The sequence below is a fragment of the Ambystoma mexicanum genome, chromosome 2p (genome assembly GCF_040938575.1).
Source record: "Ambystoma mexicanum isolate Mex_15411 chromosome 2p, UKY_AmexF1_1, whole genome shotgun sequence".
NCBI lineage: Eukaryota > Metazoa > Chordata > Amphibia > Caudata > Ambystomatidae > Ambystoma > Ambystoma mexicanum.
In genome coordinates, this window is record NC_090923.1 from 1,135,264,646 (window position 1) to 1,135,281,725 (window position 17,080).

Consider the following 17,080-nt stretch of genomic DNA (forward strand, 5'->3'; position numbering starts at 1 on the left):
TCCTAAGGCTCAAAAGGGCAGGGTACTAAAAAGGCATTGAGACTAGTTGGTCCCACTAGCGCAAGGGCTGAAATACTGCTCAGGGTCTTCAAGGATCAGGTAGTCAAACAGGGCTTCACCGAGCTTTACAAAGGAAGGGATTCTGGGCCACTTCAGGAACCTTCTTTGGATCTTCAGCTGCTCGTTCTTCTTTAAGGGATTCTTGGCTCAAACAATGATCTGACAAAAGGGCTGCAGAGGTCCTCTTTATGTCCAAAATCTGAGCTTGAAGCAAGTCCAAGCCCAGCTGGATGGGGAGTGGGACTAGACAATCCCACCCCCTTCCTGGGCCACACACATCTAAAGGCATTGCTGACCTGCGAAAGCAGCAGTTTCCCAGGCAAGTGCATGACCTTATAAGAGATTTCCTCACTTAGCAAATCAGGAAGGCAGACAAACAACAATATGGCCAAAGAACAAGCGGATAATCATGTGGCACATCCATTTTAGGGGACTTGCAACATTTAGCATCCATACGCTGTAAACGCAAATGTGCACACAAAAAATAATGCAGACATTGTATAAATATATCTGCTGCCACCAGCTTGTCTTTAGGCACATACAAAAGCAACCAAAAATGTCAAGTGTAAATAGCTAGGGTGATACAAAGCTGTCAGCATTGCTCTGCAAGGTGCTGTGTGCAATGTTAAAAAGTACAAGAATTAAAAAGGAAACCTATTTTCCCAGTACTGATAGTCTGCAAGACTGATCAATTTCCCCTTAACAATGAGCAAAAGGGAAGTGAAGTTGAAGGCTTTACTTCCCTTCAAAATATATGGGGGGTCCATAGAAATCTATGAAGGGAACGTTTCAAAAAGCGAAATATTTCCTAACATTGGATTATAATAGTTTCTCTTGTTTGTGTTCCGTTTGAGCTTTTAATTCTCACTGCCCCTTCAACATCTTGCTTACACCCTCTCTATTGTCTACCCTCCAGCCACCATTGCAGGAGGATGTGGATGGCCCGGAGAAGGATGCAGAGTCGGAAGACTCCATCCTGAGTGACATGGACCTAGAGACTGCTTCTGTGCCAGAGGTCCTGGAGCTGGTGGCCACGGTGTTACGCAAGTGTGTGCCTGGTGTATACGGTGTTCAAGCTGTCACCACTGCCCGTCGTCCTGTCGTCAAGTTTTCACACAAGGAGTCAGGACTTCAAGGGGACATCTCCATTAATAACAGGTGAGGTTTGGCAGCAGCTTAGTGTCGCTTTACAGCAGTGTGGGATCTTGATATGCATTATAGTTAGTTTTGGGTGCTGTTCAGCACAAGCCCAGTGTATAACTCTGCTGGAGCGTTGAGTGGCTTAGGCAAGCATCCAGAAACACCTGTGTTAGAAAAGTTTTTTTTTTATTTAGTAACTTTTCTTTTATTGATTTCCGTGGAACCCACAGCTATATGCTATGGCTTGAACCTTGTACTGATTTTTGGAGTGAAGTAAATTCTTTGTGCTTTAATTCCCTTGTTTGACTCACTTGTTTGGGGGCACTGGTCAGCCCACATGTTTGCCAGTGTAGGGGGGACCACAGAGAGATTCCTGCATTGCTTTACTGTAGCACACATTAAATTACAGTATCCTACATGGCCACTTAGCATCCATTTAACCTTAATAAAATGTTTGTTCGCTTTTTATGTGCCTAGGACAGGCTTGTGGAGTAAGTTTGACTTCTTTTGGAACGCACTCCCACGCATGTTATTTTTTAACACATTATGCAATTGTGAGTACCATATACTCAAAATAGCTGTGCTATGTGATTTTCACCCTATCCCTTGGCCGTCTTGTTCTTTGGACTTCTTCCTCTCTTTCCAGGTCAGGAAATGCCATATAAGGCATACACTTGTGCAGGATCCAGTTTATATTTCTGGGCAGAGCCAGGGTGTGGTGTGACCTGGCTGGTTATGGGGGTTGATACTGTCTTGCTTGAATTGACATTCTAGCCAGAGGATGTCTGTTGTGGGGCAGATGAGTGGTCTGAGGCTGTCACTAATTGGACAACTTTACCTGTTTGAATGGTGCATATCCTTGCCAATGGTGGGCTGGGACAGCCCTCAACCCGAATTCTGGATAAGCATTGGAGGTCCACAGCCATTTTTCAGATCAACCACTGGAACCAAGACGCTGAAGATTAGAAGCTTCACTGAAGACTGTAAGGAAGGCATAGCATCAACTGTAAGACACAAGTGACCACAGTTCAAGGGTGTTTATTGAACTTCAACAAGGCTGTGCCTATCTAATCCTAAATCTACAGATGGGAGCAAGCAACAACCATTAAATAATAATAATGCAATCCTAGTGGAGTCTCGTCAAAAAGAGCCTATACTAAAAAAAAAAAACTATTGCCAACCCTTCCCTTAAATACAAATAGTGTGGGGTAGTGTTTATGACAAAGTAAGAAGTGTTCACAAAAATGATATCTAAGGATGTTCAGCATGTTGGCCTCCCTTCCACACATTTTCGGCATGGGACAAGGCAGTTCACTCGAGCATAGCACGCACTCTGGCTTCTTCGGCACGAGGATTCAGTTCTATCACCAGCATCAGGTTCTTCTTTACTTCTCAAAGTCTCTTGATTCAGAGGGCCTGATGTATCAAAACAAACAAAGTTCCTTTCCTCTTAAAAGTACTGAATTCAGGTGATTCACTCTTCACCCTGGACCCCCCTCAGCCAGGCTCAGATCCCTTTTATGCAACGATTGTTACTTTGGATCTCCCTCTTCCGGGCTCAGATCTCCTTCTCCAATGTTCAGAGAATATTCTTTCTCGGGTGACTCACGGTTCACCCCGGATCCCCCTCAGCCGGGCTCAGATTCTTCTTCTTACACAGTCTCCCTCAGCCGGGCTCAGACCAATTTCAGTTTGCATTAACGATCAAATACTTTCAAATGAGCACAGGGTTTAGCTTGATCTGTTGCAGGACCACTTCGATTTCACAATTCCTTTTTACACTTGCCACCTCTCAGTTGGATAACTAACAGAGACCTTCGAATGAGCACCCATGTGGTGCCGGACCACTCTGTAAACAGTATATAGCTTGGCTTCAAAATTTCAGTCACTTCTTTTGATGATCAAATATATTTGCGTCGCTCATCACATTCGCTTCCCACGCTGTTCTATTTAGATTTCTCCAAACAGTATTGCTGCTTGCAACCTTGGTTCTAACACAGACCGGCCTGCTATCAGTTTCCACGAATCACCAGCTGTGCTGACTTTACTCGCGCTGCTTTGTTGTTGGAGCCCAGGACAGTGCCACAACGACAAACGCTTCTCCCCGCCTTGGCTATCGATGCAGGAGAGCCCCGGGTGCCTCCGACACACAATTAAGGTTTCTTCAGCTTCCAGGTCTTATGTTTCTTATTCTCGAAGTCTTGTGAAAGTAACAGGTTTTCTCAGAAAAAGTCAAGGGCACTTCCTTCCTTGCAACCCTCTCTGGTCTTGCCGCCTTTCTCCTCGTATTAAACTGCCATCTTGGAACTGCTGCTTCCTCCCGTGCCTTGCCTTGTTGAGAGTGTGCTTTCATACTCCGCCTTTTATCCGTGTGGGGAAGTGTGATGGAAGTCGGGTGTGTTTAATGATCAGTAATTGCCTGACTCTTGTGTTGGGACATGTCGGGTATACGGCTCGGGTGTCAGTCCGTTTTCTCTCATAGTGAGCTGTCCGTGAGAAAGTGTTTGTGTCGGGAAAGGGGGGCAGGGGGTTGAGTTCTTAAGTGTCCTACCTGGTAGGATGGGGAAAAGGTGTTACAGGGAAGGGGATACCGCGTCTCACCATCCAGTGTCCCACTTGATGGGGGTCTTCGGAGAGTGGGACACCGGACGGTGAGATGCGGTATCCCCTTCCCTGTAACACCTTTTCCCCATCCTACCAGATAAGATACTTCGAAGCTCAACCCCCCGCACCCCCTTTCCCGATACAAACACTTTCTCACAGACAGCTCACCGTGAGCGGAAACAGACTAACACCAGAGCCGTATACCTGACATGTCCCAATACAATGGTTAGGGAAAGTCAGGCAATTACTGATCATTACCCTCACCTGACTTCCATCACACTTCCCCACATGGATAAAAGGCAGAGCACGTAAGCACACTCTGAGCAAGGCTAAGCACACGAGGAAGCAGCGGTTCCAAGATGGCAGTTTAATATGAGGAGAAAGATGGCGAGACTAGAAAGGGTTGCAAGGAGGGAAGTGCCCTTGACCTTTTAAGAACGTTACTTTCCTACTTCAGGAGCTCTTTTGAGCATGACGTTGGAAAGACCGTCTGGGCCTCGTGCCCTAGAATTACTAGCCTACATTATTGGATTAATGATCTCTTCTCTCGGGAATGATAAGGACCATCCACTGCTTCAGTTAATCTGATCACTCCTAGCGACTGCTCTCAAACCACCCTGTTTTTGGTAGAGGGCTCCAGAAAACCTTACCCACTCTTGCTCCTTAACCAGGCTCGACACCAGGGCCCTCTGTGAACCCCCTGCTTCATTTAGCAGCAACCACAGGCTTCTCGAGTCCCTAGAAGATAATGTTTTGAGCATTAGTCCAGAGTCCAGCTGTAATGTAATGGCTTTATGAGATAAAAGCCAATTTTTACAGCGCTGTTTCCTTTTCTTAATTTTTTCACCTTGGTCGACTCCCTGGAAAGAATTAGTCGCCAGATGTTGCATCTAAGTTTGTGCCTTTTGGCTACCATCAAGTAGTTAAACTGATGTTTTGGCTTAAATAATGCCCTTCGTCCCTCTCCCTTGATCTCTCAATAATCATTCAGGAATGACACATAATCATTTTTCTGGTTATTGGCAGCTTAATCAGCCGTTAAGCGACCATTCAGAGCTGTTACCTCATCAGGGTTTAGACAGAGGCGATTTCTGTCTGGCACCACCTGGACATTAACATCACATCATCCCCTCACTTATCAATTGGTCGGGACAAGGTCAGATGAACTAAATCATGGTCACTGTGTGTCATTGGGATAACCTTGAGCATATTCACAAAGGGGGCAATTCCTGGGTAGACGAGTTCTGGTCTCCTCGGCTCCACATCGCAGCCACTGGAATTTCCCTAGGCATGTGGCCATTCAACATATAAAAACTATGCAATGCCATTTCCTACATCCAGATCGTTGTCCTGGATCTTTTCTTTTTCTCTGCCATAATTGCAGAGCTACATTTAAGTCTCTTCTCCCCTGTACTCGGGCAGTTCATATTTAAATCCCCACAAATTATTACACTCTAGTTTCCGCACTTGGTAATACAATCATCAGTCACCTTCATTAACAAATTCAAAAGAAAGCCCCATATCATCCCCCTCTAGTGGATTCCAATAAATATGGATGACCATCAGATGGAAAGATAAACCTGCACATCTCCCCTCACAATTCATTAATATGGTTTGCATACAGGGACTTTGGCTAGTGAATTTAACAGATTTTTTGCCAAAATATTTTTTTATTAAAGTGAGGAAGGCCTGAGCTCGTTCTTCCTTTTCCCTTCTTAATAGCAGGATTTAGAATAAGAAAAAATCCTTCTGGTGCGGGCGCCGCCGAATACCAAGTCTCCTGTAGGCATAACATATCAAAACCATCAAAACTCCCAGCCGAATCATTAAACAGATGGGTGAAACCCCTAGTATTCCATGAGGCCACCACCAGCGGATCGCAATCGGCGGCAGCCCAGCGTTAACAAGTCCTGTCAGCGTTGAGGGTACTAGCTACCGATCCTCAGCATTTTTCCTCAAGGCCACTGACTGGGGATGCCGAATTCACCACTATTTACCTTTTCGACCTTGGCAGTTGGTCAAAGGTGATTTTAATCGGGCTCAATGCCACTGCCATGTTGCTTTGGTGTAAAGTGCTATACGCTCGCGATGCGGGCCATCTCGCGCTCTTTGATGACCCAATGTCCAGGCTCCATCTTCTTTACCAGGGGCTGGCAGGTGCCTTTCTGCGCCCCATGTATGGCATTTACAGTCCACATGAATCTTTTTACTGCTTAGATAAATTCCCAGAGGCCAAAACTGTTCAGCTACCCCCACAAGCAGGTTGGAGACCATTTTTGACTTTAGGTGTAAGCACACATAATCACAATTTTTATAGATGGGGAACTCAACTGCTGCAATATCTCCTGAGGCTAAAGCCTCTAGTGCTGGGATGTGATGTAGGAGTTTTAAAATGTTTGTATGGTTCATTCGTAATCCATCATTTGCTGGCTGCAATCTGTCCAAATATAATTTAGATATTTCAGTCATGTTGTCTCAACTTTGATCCCATTTGACCGCTGAATGTGGGTTGCTCATTTCGGCAGTGGGGGAGTAACTCCTTTTCAGATGGCATGCTTCGAGCCAAACTATTTAAAAGTAGGTTGCTCGCTTGCACAGCATTTCTCTCAGGTGGGGAAGGCACCCGAACCTCACAGCCCATATTTGTTACCAAATTTTTGCATCTGTCTTCCAAATTAAAAAAACAGTCTTTTAAGGGCTCAGGTGGTTGGAGACCGATGGGAGCTGACATTTCATGTTAGTTGATGGAAATTGGTCACCTGACACCTCTTGGCCGATGTGTTCCCTCCCTGCCCCCTTCTGATAAACAGGACAGCGGCTCGTGGTCGACCTCATCCATCTCCTACACTGGTAAGTCCAGAGGCTCCTGGTCCATTGAGTTCACAAACGTTATCATCACAGCATTATCCTCAGCAAGGCAAACATTTGGCTCTTTCCTCTTTTCCATCGGAGTAACACTTCGTGGTCTCTCGATCATCGGCCCTATATCGGGAAGACTTAAGATTTCAAATAAAGCCTCCAGAACTGTTTGACTTAACCGATTCTTTAGGAGGTTGGTTCTTGGATTTTTTTTATTGCTGGATTGAGCCAGCTGGAGCGATAATTTTGCTCATCTTCTTTTTCTTCCTTGTTGTATAACATATTTCTTAGGTATTACCCTCCACTTCATCCACCTCATCCATTGGGTCTACAAATGGCTCCTCTTCCTCCACGTTGGAGTCCAAGAGCCCCTCAACAGATCCTGACTCTGAGGGGAGGTTCAGAGATGTTGTACTTGTAGGGTACTCAGGGGGGCCAGAGGTAACCAGAGTAGGCCTGTCAGTCTCTTCTATCATTTCTCCGATTACAAAGATGGATTCAGTTTGCTCTGATATTGTCGTTAAATCCACTGTTGGCTCTTCATAAAGGCTCCTAGCAGCCACAATCCATTCGAGCTCGCTTGTTTGGGTTTCTCTAGTCACATTTTTAGGTGTTTTTTTAAATGGATCACGCCCCCACTTTAAGGTCTCTCTTGCCGCTTCCAGCTGTAATTTTTTATTTGTTCCTACTTCCGTCATATGATCTCATACAGGTTTTTGCAGGATGCTTTCGTAGTGAAGTTCTTTATCAAACCTGTTCTGTAGAGCATTAACAAATGCCTCCATATGAATTAATTTAGAATGATAGTTGTCATTTATGGCTTCATAAAGCTTCAGGAACGGTGCAAGTGAAATTGTCAGAGCTAACATCAGACTACATTGCGTTTGTAGGGTAGATGGAGTATCTCTACTACTTGGGTCACTCCTCTTCTTTTGTGTTTGTTTGCCTAGGGGCTGTGCAAGAGCCTGGGCGATGTGACTGATCTGAAAAAGAAGAGTCAGAGTCCAACTCAGATGTATTTCTGGTTGGGCTGATGTTTAGCACAGATTTCCCACCACAGAAGTTGCCAGTAGAGTTAGCATGCTCTCTTGGATTATTACCCAGAGGACACTGGGTCTGAGCATCTTTTGGATGCAAGACTGGACTCGGCCACAGTCTCATCTGGGATTTCCGTTTATATTCCATTAAAAGCGATAAAGAGGCCATGTCGTTGATTATTATAGCATTTGTTGCACTAGTATATGAAGCTTCTGGTTTCTACATCTCATTAGCAGAACAGGGTGCAGCTCTGCCAGGACCCGCACCCATAGGCAATTTTCCGATATCTCGAATATCCGTTGCAGAGCGTCTTTTCTGCGCCAAAATGGAGTTAAGACCAGGCGCTGGACTTCCCATGGACAGAATCAGTAGCCCAATAGGAAGGGATGGTAACACAGGGCTGGCAGGGTAAAATGAAACAGCCCCCCATCTCGAAAGGCTCTCCGTCTGTTCAAAGCAAAGTTCTAATAAATGCTCATTTTCTAACAGAGGCTTGTCTGAACGTTCATTTAGAGAGGTTTGATGTAAGGGGTTACCTTTATCCTGCATCCCGGGATTCAGTGGCAGGTTTCTTCAGGGAATAATCTGTCAATTTCCCTTAAAGAAGAAGTGCAGTGTTACTGGCCATGGGCCGGTGATCCCACTGATCCCCCGCCCAGGAGAAAGCGGGGTTACGTTTGGGGAAGCAAGTCTTGCATTAATCACGGGCTCCAGTGTAGGCAAAGGCATTGAAGGAGTGACGGGGTTGGGGTTGTAGAGAGAAAACATCCTCATAGCAGTCCTTGTGGATCACTGCCGTTGTTGCAAAGAATTCAGTGGGAACTGCCAGTTCCACTAAAGCTTGGGTGTCTGTCGCTCCTTGAGGGGCTGATAGAATAGGTTCCGAGTGGGAACCAATAAGAGATGGACACAGCAAACTCTGCTCCCCGATTTCCTTCCCCTCATCAGGGTCCTGGGGAACAGAATCAGATTGAGAGATGCTAGATGGCAAGGAGGACACGCCCTCAAGCGGCGGTTCCCCCACCTTGATAGTGATCGCACAACACACACAATATCAGGGGCAGTTATAATGTCATTGCTGGCAAACATCAACCATCCTCTGCGGCTCCTCCAACCCTCCACCGCCCCCCGGATTAAATCTCACCTTGCTATCTGGCGGAGTTAACGCCTTTGCAAGCCACATTTGGCTTCTCGTCTTTTGGGTTGATGATTCAACCGACATGCAGAGGTCGCCTCGAGCAGGCAGTTTAGAGGCTGTTGAGGCAGATTTCCTCAGACAGCCTAAGACAGTTACTTGCTCTCCACTCTGCTCCACACGCTGGAAATGTTTTTAAAGCTGTGCACCACCTCTAACGAAGGAAATGATAAACAGATTCTCGCAAGCAGGGTCTGACAGCCTCAGACAGCCACTCGCTCTTCACTCTGGTAGTCCTCAAAACTGGTGGAAAACCAGAAAACTTAAGTCTAAGGCTAAACACCTTCTACTGGAGACCCATTATTAAACCCTAGTGTTAGGAGGGAGCCTTCTAACAAATGTAAACTTAGATCTCAGAGAAAGTGGAAGCATGTATCATGATTTGCCACAACTACTCCAACTAAGATACCTGAGACCCAACCTGCTCCAGAGGGAGAGGTGGTGAGGAATCATGGTGGCGCCTCTAGGTCTAGGGGATTTCTTTATAAGAATCTGTTTAAAAAGCCTATTGCAGGTTCAGGAGTTGTAACAACTACTGAGGGACTGTTAACTCAGACACCTACTTTTAAAAAGAGCCAATTGCCTAACAATGATTGCAAGTCCTATAGTTGAAGAAGCTATTCAACTAATTTCAAAAAGAGTTACAAAAAGATTTCTGACGGACTACACAGTAGGTTTAACCAACTGTGACAAGAGATCCATCCAGGAATGGATTAGATCCTCCTGTCCTTAGTCTGGGAGGGACGAGTAAGATTTTCATATCTGATGAATTGTCCTGACCTGTGTCAACCCCAGATCGTTTTGCTGGGAAACTGACTGGTGAGACATGGTACCCCCCATCCTGATGCACCTTTTCTCCTTCCTCTAACGGAGGACATTCCCAACCACAGCCCCTAACACTGTCGCATGACATAAAGGACAAAAGACTAACACCAGAGCCGTTTACCTGACATGTCCCAATACAAGACTCAGGCAATTGATCAGAGTCGCACACACCTGACGGCCCCTTCCCTTCCCCACAAGGATAAAAGGTGGAGCCAGAGAGCACAGTACAAGTAAGGCAAGTACAGCGGACAGCACAACGAGACGGTTACCTCGCGGCAGTTCAAAAGAAGGAGAAAGGCGGCAGGAACCGAGAGGGTGGCAAGGAGAGACGTGACCTTGCCCTTTTTGTCCCAGGCCAGCTGAAAGAGCGCCTAACACCGCGAACAATAGAACAAGTGCCCTGCGACAGATGTCAACACTACAGAGGGCAAGCCTATGTCGATAAGCAGGAGCGAGGGAAGCTCCTGCGCCCGTGTACCGGCCTTGACTCCAGAGAAGCTAAAGACCAAGCGGGTCATCAAAGCCGGTGAGTTGAGGGGAGAACCGATTAGAGCCAGGCTGTGTTGAGTGAGAATCGCAAAGTGGCACGTTTTTTGAACCAGAGCTGATAAACTTCGAATGAACTCTAAAAGGGGAGACCAGCAGAAAAGGGAAACAGGCACCACGTGGGTACTAACTCGAGAGACTCTGGTCGAGCTCCATATGAGAGAAACTACAAGTACCATAAGGCCCTACAAAGTGATCATATAGAGGGTCAAGCAAAATCCCTGTACAATAGAAAGACTTTGATCTACAAGCAGTGTGAGGAAAAAAGGGAAGTGAATGCCACAATGAAAGCGAATATTGAGAAACCAAGGGAATTGAATCCCATTAAAGGCAGGGGTGAAGCCATCACCTCAGAAGATAAAGAGAAGAGTGGTCCGAGCACGACCGAGGGAGATCCAGGGGTTCATTTATTGATAAAGGGACTGTGATATATTTTGGAATACGATTGAGAGGGGTTAGCTCCCAGAAGAGGATGGACAAAAGGGTGAAATTGTCACCCTACATGAAAACTGTGATAAACACTTAAGAAGGGTTAGCTCCCAGAAGAGGGGGAACCATGGGTGAACCTATCACCTAGTGAACCTTGGAACAAACTTTCTTTTGGTTAAAGGAACTTTTTTGTTGTTTCAACACGTCAGGTCTTTGAAGGCAAGAGACTTTCAAGTGAAATGAAACTTGGCCCACAGCCGCCCTGATAACTGAAAGCATGAGGGTTAAAAGCTGAACTATCATCTTGTGCTGGAAAAGCCAGAGAGTGTGTCCTGAGAGCTGCCATTGGAACTGTCGTCTCGGGGGCTGGAGAAGCCCGAGACCGTACTGTGTTCCAAGCTCCCATCTTATCCTGTGTCCAAAAAGTGGGGTACAACGACCCAGGCTACAAGATCTTGACATATTATTTTGAGAACACGTCTTTCTTTTCTTGAGAACCGCCCCACACCCCTTTGTGTATTGGTTGTGAGGCTTGGCAATAGGTTTCTTAGTATAGGCGCTTTTTAGTTTGACACAACACCACTAGGACTGCCTTATTTTCTTTTGATAGTCGAGGCTTGCTCGCTCCTTTTGATATAGGCGTTTTTCCAACCTGAATACAACATACATTGTTCAATAAACACCCTTGAACTGTGATCACTTGTTGTCACCATGAGTTCCTCACACTAGGTGAAGGGGAATCTTTTTCCCCTCTCACCTAGTCTTTTACTCTATTTATGGGTGACATTTGTATGTCCCTCCATAGTGTAAGGTTGACGTTATAGTTTCCTAAAACCTTTGGATGTAGGCTGGGTTGCCCCTATGGGCTCCCCTGTTAATTTATCTTTCATTTACTTGGGTGAGCTACAGTTTCTAAGTAGTAAAGAGGGATTTTCATCCTGCTTTACATTTTATATAGTGAGCCAGCACACCCCACCTTATGTGGAGCACTGGGGAGATACAATGTATTCCCTTTCTTACTTACCTGTAACATTTTTGTTATAATTGCAAGTTTGAAAGGCTGGTGGTAGTGGTTTTACCTTAATGACTTTTAGTCATTTTTACTCGCAGGCTGTTAATTCAGCCTCAGTAATGCACAGAAGGGCCATCATTTTTAGAAAATGGTGGGATCCTTCTTTTTTCGCCATTTCTTGCTTGCTTGTGGTTTCTTGGGTCTTCCCCTGCCATTCTAGGCAGGAATGATGTCAGTGTAAAATGCAGGGAGAGATTGCAGAGATTGTGCTGTACGTTAAATACTAAGAACCTGGAAGCTGCTGACAAGTCGACCACTGGAGCTGAAACTGAAGAGGAAGATGAAGAAAAAATGGCTGTAGTGATTTCCAGTTACCGGTGAGCCTAATGTGTAACTGGAGCCTGCTGTTACCCTTCCTGGAAACGCTGACCCCACCCCAGAGCATGATGAGATCCACTAGACTCGAGAAGACCTGCATTTTTAGCCATCCCACGGCATGCTGCGACCTTGCGGTGCTGCAATACCCCAATACCATGGGACCTCAAGCCATTGTGCGTTGCATTGTCTTCTGAATTCCAAATCGCGCTGAAACCTTGGTGGCCTCCTGCGGGCTCTCCAGAGACCTGATTTTAAGTCCTTGAATTCCCCTCACCAGAGTGCTGGATCAGATTAGAGATACAAATCCTACCAGCGATATTCAGTCTCCTCCTGGCTCCTGAAAATGGCACCAAAACCACAGAGCCACATCCAGCGCAAAGAAACTGTTGCCTAGAGCCTTCCCTGTTGATCTCTGCTGCAAAATCCCTTCCAGTGGCCTGTCTTCATGACCAGGAATTCATCCACTGGGCTTTTGGCTGCAGATCCTGGAGTCTCCTCTGCAGAAAACTCTTCTTCTGTGCTGAGGTACTGTGTTGGCTGGGGTGTTATCTTACCTTAAGCTTTTGTGATTCCTGTGTAGCTTTGAGGTGTGTTCTGTGATTGGGAGTCCTCTGATCCAGTTCAGCCTGGGCCACTTTTGGAATCCTCCTATAGTGTCTTCTTTGAAATCCCTGAACCCAAATGAACTGAAGTGAATTACTTGTTTGAAGAGACTTCCTCAGGAACTCTTGACTTTCCCTGCAAATGAACCCTATCTCACCCTGCCTACAGCTGGCTCCTAGACAACTAGTGTTCCTCTTCTGCCTCTGACAGAACCCATGCAATAGACTAGGGAAGGACTGGATAAGAAAAAGATTCTGCCTTGAAAAGTATAGCAAATGTTTAAAAGTTACTTACTTGGGAAAGAGTTGGTTGATAACTGTCGCTCTGGGAGTGAGCAGTTAAAAAGTTCTTACCTACCTTGAATGTGTTCTTCATTCTGAAAAGTATATGCAAGGTTATTTTATTTGCCTGTAAATTGGTTATGCCTCTTTCCCAAAAGTAATGCTGTGACATCCTAAAATAAGTTAGTTATTGCTTACCTTAGTCTGTGTTCCGCTGATCTGAAAATCAACTGTAATAGTATATTACACTCTTTGGTTTTACCTGCCTAGAATAGCCGTGTGTCATTCTTAAAAAGTGTCCAGTAGGTGTAGCTGACCTTGGTCTGCCTGGGGCAATCCTAAATTAGAGTAGAACGTTATTGCTTAATAACGTTCTACTCTAATCTGTGTTAAACCACTGATCTGAAAAGCAACTGTAATTGTATATTACCCCACAATGTCCCACTCACCTTATATAACTGTGTTATCCTGAGTGTAGTTATGTTTCTATTGTTCCTTGAATTTGTCTTCCACTATTCAGAAAAGTATTCTGGTAACAGGGTTGGGTTATTAAGTGATTTCCTAAACTGGGTGTAACTGCATGACTGACATGGTCTACTTCCCTTGACTCAATCTAAAAGTAACTTCTGGTTTTACTCTTCATAAATAGGTGTGTCCTATACTAAATGTATTTGATAAGCTGACTTCCCTAGAAATACTGCTAGTTATTCTGACACTGACAAAGGTTTATGCCTTTGACTGTGTACCTTCATGCATTGTGTTGTGTTTTTATAATGTGTTTATGACTCTGCGACAAAGCACTTACCCCCAAGACTTAACTTGGTCTAATTGTATTAATCCTTGATTTTCTATAATACTTCTGTTTGTGTTTCTGTTGAACCCTTGGTATAATAGTTCTTTGTACCCTCCTAAGATCAGCCTGGCTGCTCTGTCTATGCTACCAAATACTCAGGTGGTACAGCCTTATACTAAGAGTGGAGTTTTGTACTGTCTCAGTTGTATGGTTTTGCTAAGCCCTATGTTAGACTTCAGAAAAACTGTCCCAACATTGGGGTTGCCCAAGTCTACCAAATAATTCACCTCTACAAGTGTGCCTACAATCTTGAAGGGTCCTATCCATTTGTCCTGCAAGACCCTCTGTCTTACTGTAACCATGATAAGAATGTGCTGGTCTGGAGTAAACTCCACCATGTTAGCCTTCTGGTCATGAGAGATTCTTCAGTGTATGCAAGGACTCTGCTATGCCTACAGTTCATCCACGAAATACAGTGATACTGGTATATGCGGTATAGTGCCAGGGCCGTTCCAAACCAGGGCATTCTTGCCCATGCTCGATGAATGAAATAAGAGAACAAAGTAGAAGAATACAAAAGTAACGCTGACACCTGTGAGATGACATAGGTAACGATAGCTGTATGTGACAACTGCTCCCCATTGAGAAACCTATCCCTGTTTTGCAAACCAAATAAGATTGATCTGAATGAAGTTTTGGGGTTAGAAGATCGAGGATCATTGTAACCACAAAGATTTTTCGTCCTGACGAAAGCCTGTGTGAAATTGACGAGGGAAGCCCACCCGGGATGGGGTATACCCTTTTGATGTTTAGGCTGAAACGCAGTGCGTCGACACAACACCAATTGTTTCAATCCTTTGGTAAACAAAGATTGGGATAATGGACAATAATATATCCCACAGAGATTAAAAGAGGCAAGACAAAAACTGAAGCGCAAGACAGTGTAAGAGGCAGTGACCTATTTAGTGAACTTCACACTTGAAACACACTGCCTCCGATGATGTGATTGAAAAAGAAAAGTCTGATTTCGTTTCTTGTTATTGCAGCTCTGTATATGGTCCCCCTCTGCCCACTGGGGGCGCAGAAGCTCGGCTGCCTGATCCGACGTCCTCCTGATCTCGGGCTGAATTAAACCTTTTAAAACAGTATCTACAACAATTACACACTACTCCCCTCTATGTTTTCAAGCTCTTACCGTGAGGTTTCACTGGATCAAGTTTCTCTGAGTTTCGGACCCTCCAACCAGCCCAGCAGCCATCTCTTGACTGCCAGGCTCTCCTGCTCCCGCCTCTGTGTGAGCGCCCTGGGATTCTCCCAGCTCCGACTCAGAGGCTGCATCAGTGTTTGCCGGCTGTTGCTTGCCAATGTAATCAGCATCACTCCCGCTCCCACTGCACTGCCCTGCTTGCTGACGTTGCCGCCTCTCATCAGCCTCCTCGACTGGCTTATGGACTGAGAGCCCTGGGGGCCTCTTCACTGTGGGTGGCCCCCTTTCAACCTGGGCCTCAACTGGACCTCTCCCGGCCCGAGCCTCCTCAAGGCCTGCCAGCGGATGTTTTCCTGCTGTGATGGGCGCGGTCTCTACAGTGATCAACTCCCATCCAGCCTTCTGCAGGGCCTCTCTTCGCTGTCTCGACCTGTCATCCCCTCCAGCCTGCGGGGACATCTCACGCCTGCGGCCGCCGTTGGACGTCTGCCGCTTCTGGACCGCTTCCTCCAGGCCGTCCCTTCAGCCTGCAGTTGTAGCCCCTGCCTTCGGCCACCATCTGTCTCTTGCTGCTTCATTCGGCTGGTGGGTGTGACTCCTCTGGATCACGCTTTCTGCGGGCCACTCCTCCTCCACCAGGGCCCCTCTTTGGTGTCCTGCTGTGGCGGCACTTGTCTCCTAAGCGCGGCTCTTGGGCGGTGGTGTCCCGTGTCTTCACTGCACCATCCGGTGTGCCCCTGCAGATCCTTTCCTGAGTCCTACTGTTGAGCTCGGCCGCCACTGAGTCCCGCTTCTTCCGGACTACCCCTCCAGCCTACAGGTACGGATCACGCCTGTGATCTTCATTGACTGTTGCTGCCTCTTGTTCCCGCTTCTTCCTGACCATCCCTCCAGCCTATAGGTACAGCTTACACCTGCAACCCTCAATGAACTCTTGCTGCTCCTGGGTCCTGCTTCCTCCTGACCATCCCTCGAGCCTACAGGTACAGCTCACATGTGCGACCCTCATTGGACTATTGCTGCTCTTGGTTCCGCTTCCTCTTGACCATCCCTCCAGCCTGCAGTTTCATCTCTCACCTTCGGACAACCTCTGTCTCCTGCTACTTCAGTTGGCTAGCTGGTGTGATCTCCTCTGGGTCCTGCTCGCTCCTGTCCACCCCTCCTCCAGTAAGGTCTCACCCCCCTCTTCTTCCAGCCTGCGGTGACTGCCCTCATCTCCTGAGCACGGCTCCTGGGTGGTGAGATCCTGCGCCTCCTCTGCTCCATCTGGAGTACCGCTGCAGCTTCTATCTTGAGTTCTGCTGTCAGAGCTCGGGACCTCCCTCCGGGGGAGAATTTATGGACCCCCTTTTCTTGTTGTTACTGTGTCTCCCTGCTCTGACTCATGCCTCCCTGAGTTGCACCCTACGGACGCTCTGCAGGTCTCGCCCTCTTCTTCCAACCTGCTGTGACGACCCTCCTCTCCTGAGCGCAGCTCTCGGGTAATGAGGTCCAGCACCTCCTCTACACCATCTGGAGTGCTGCTGCAGCTTCTATCTTGAGTCCTGCCATTGGAGCTCAGAACCACCCGCCTGTGGAGAGTTTATGGACACCCTCTTTTCTGGCTGTTACCGTGACTCTCTGCTCTGACTCCTAACTCATAAACCTCCCAAGAGTGGTACCCTCAGTCCCCCTGCTGCCATCTCCACCCCCATACTTTCCTACTGATTTGCTCTTGTCCACGACCTGACAACCTTTAACAGCATTTCCTCTGCCCCACTCAGTCCTTCTGAGCCCTCACCTCCACCTGATCCACTCTATCAATAAGCATCCTCCATCACCTGACCTTCAATCCCTATCACTTTAACATTGCATTATCTTCTTGTCATGCGCGTTACCAAAATCCTCCCTTTTCACCCTCCTTGCTCTCCTTCCCATCCGCCCCTCTCCTCTTACCTCTCCTCCTTGTCCTTCCCCCATTTCTCATGTCTATTCCCTTGCTCATCCCCCTTCCCCGTACACTCCCTCCCTCTTCCTCCCTTCCATATCATCGTAACCTCATCTACCCCCAATCCATTCCTCCAGCCTAATCAACATTGCCCTTTGGAATGTCGGATCTCTTTGCAATAAG

At 46.7% G+C, this 17,080-nt stretch overlaps 1 protein-coding gene across 4 annotated transcripts in view; it reads left to right on the forward strand.

Moving 5' to 3' along the window:
- The window catches only part of TUT1 (terminal uridylyl transferase 1, U6 snRNA-specific), a 688,083-nt gene that overhangs the window by 458,943 nt on the left and 212,060 nt on the right, over positions 1–17,080 (forward strand). For all 4 annotated transcript variants that reach the window (XM_069645196.1, XM_069645195.1, XM_069645199.1 and 1 more), the window contains one exon: positions 977–1,218. In XM_069645196.1, the coding sequence (XP_069501297.1) occupies positions 977–1,218 (242 nt within the window). The remainder of the gene's footprint in view (positions 1–976; positions 1,219–17,080) is intronic.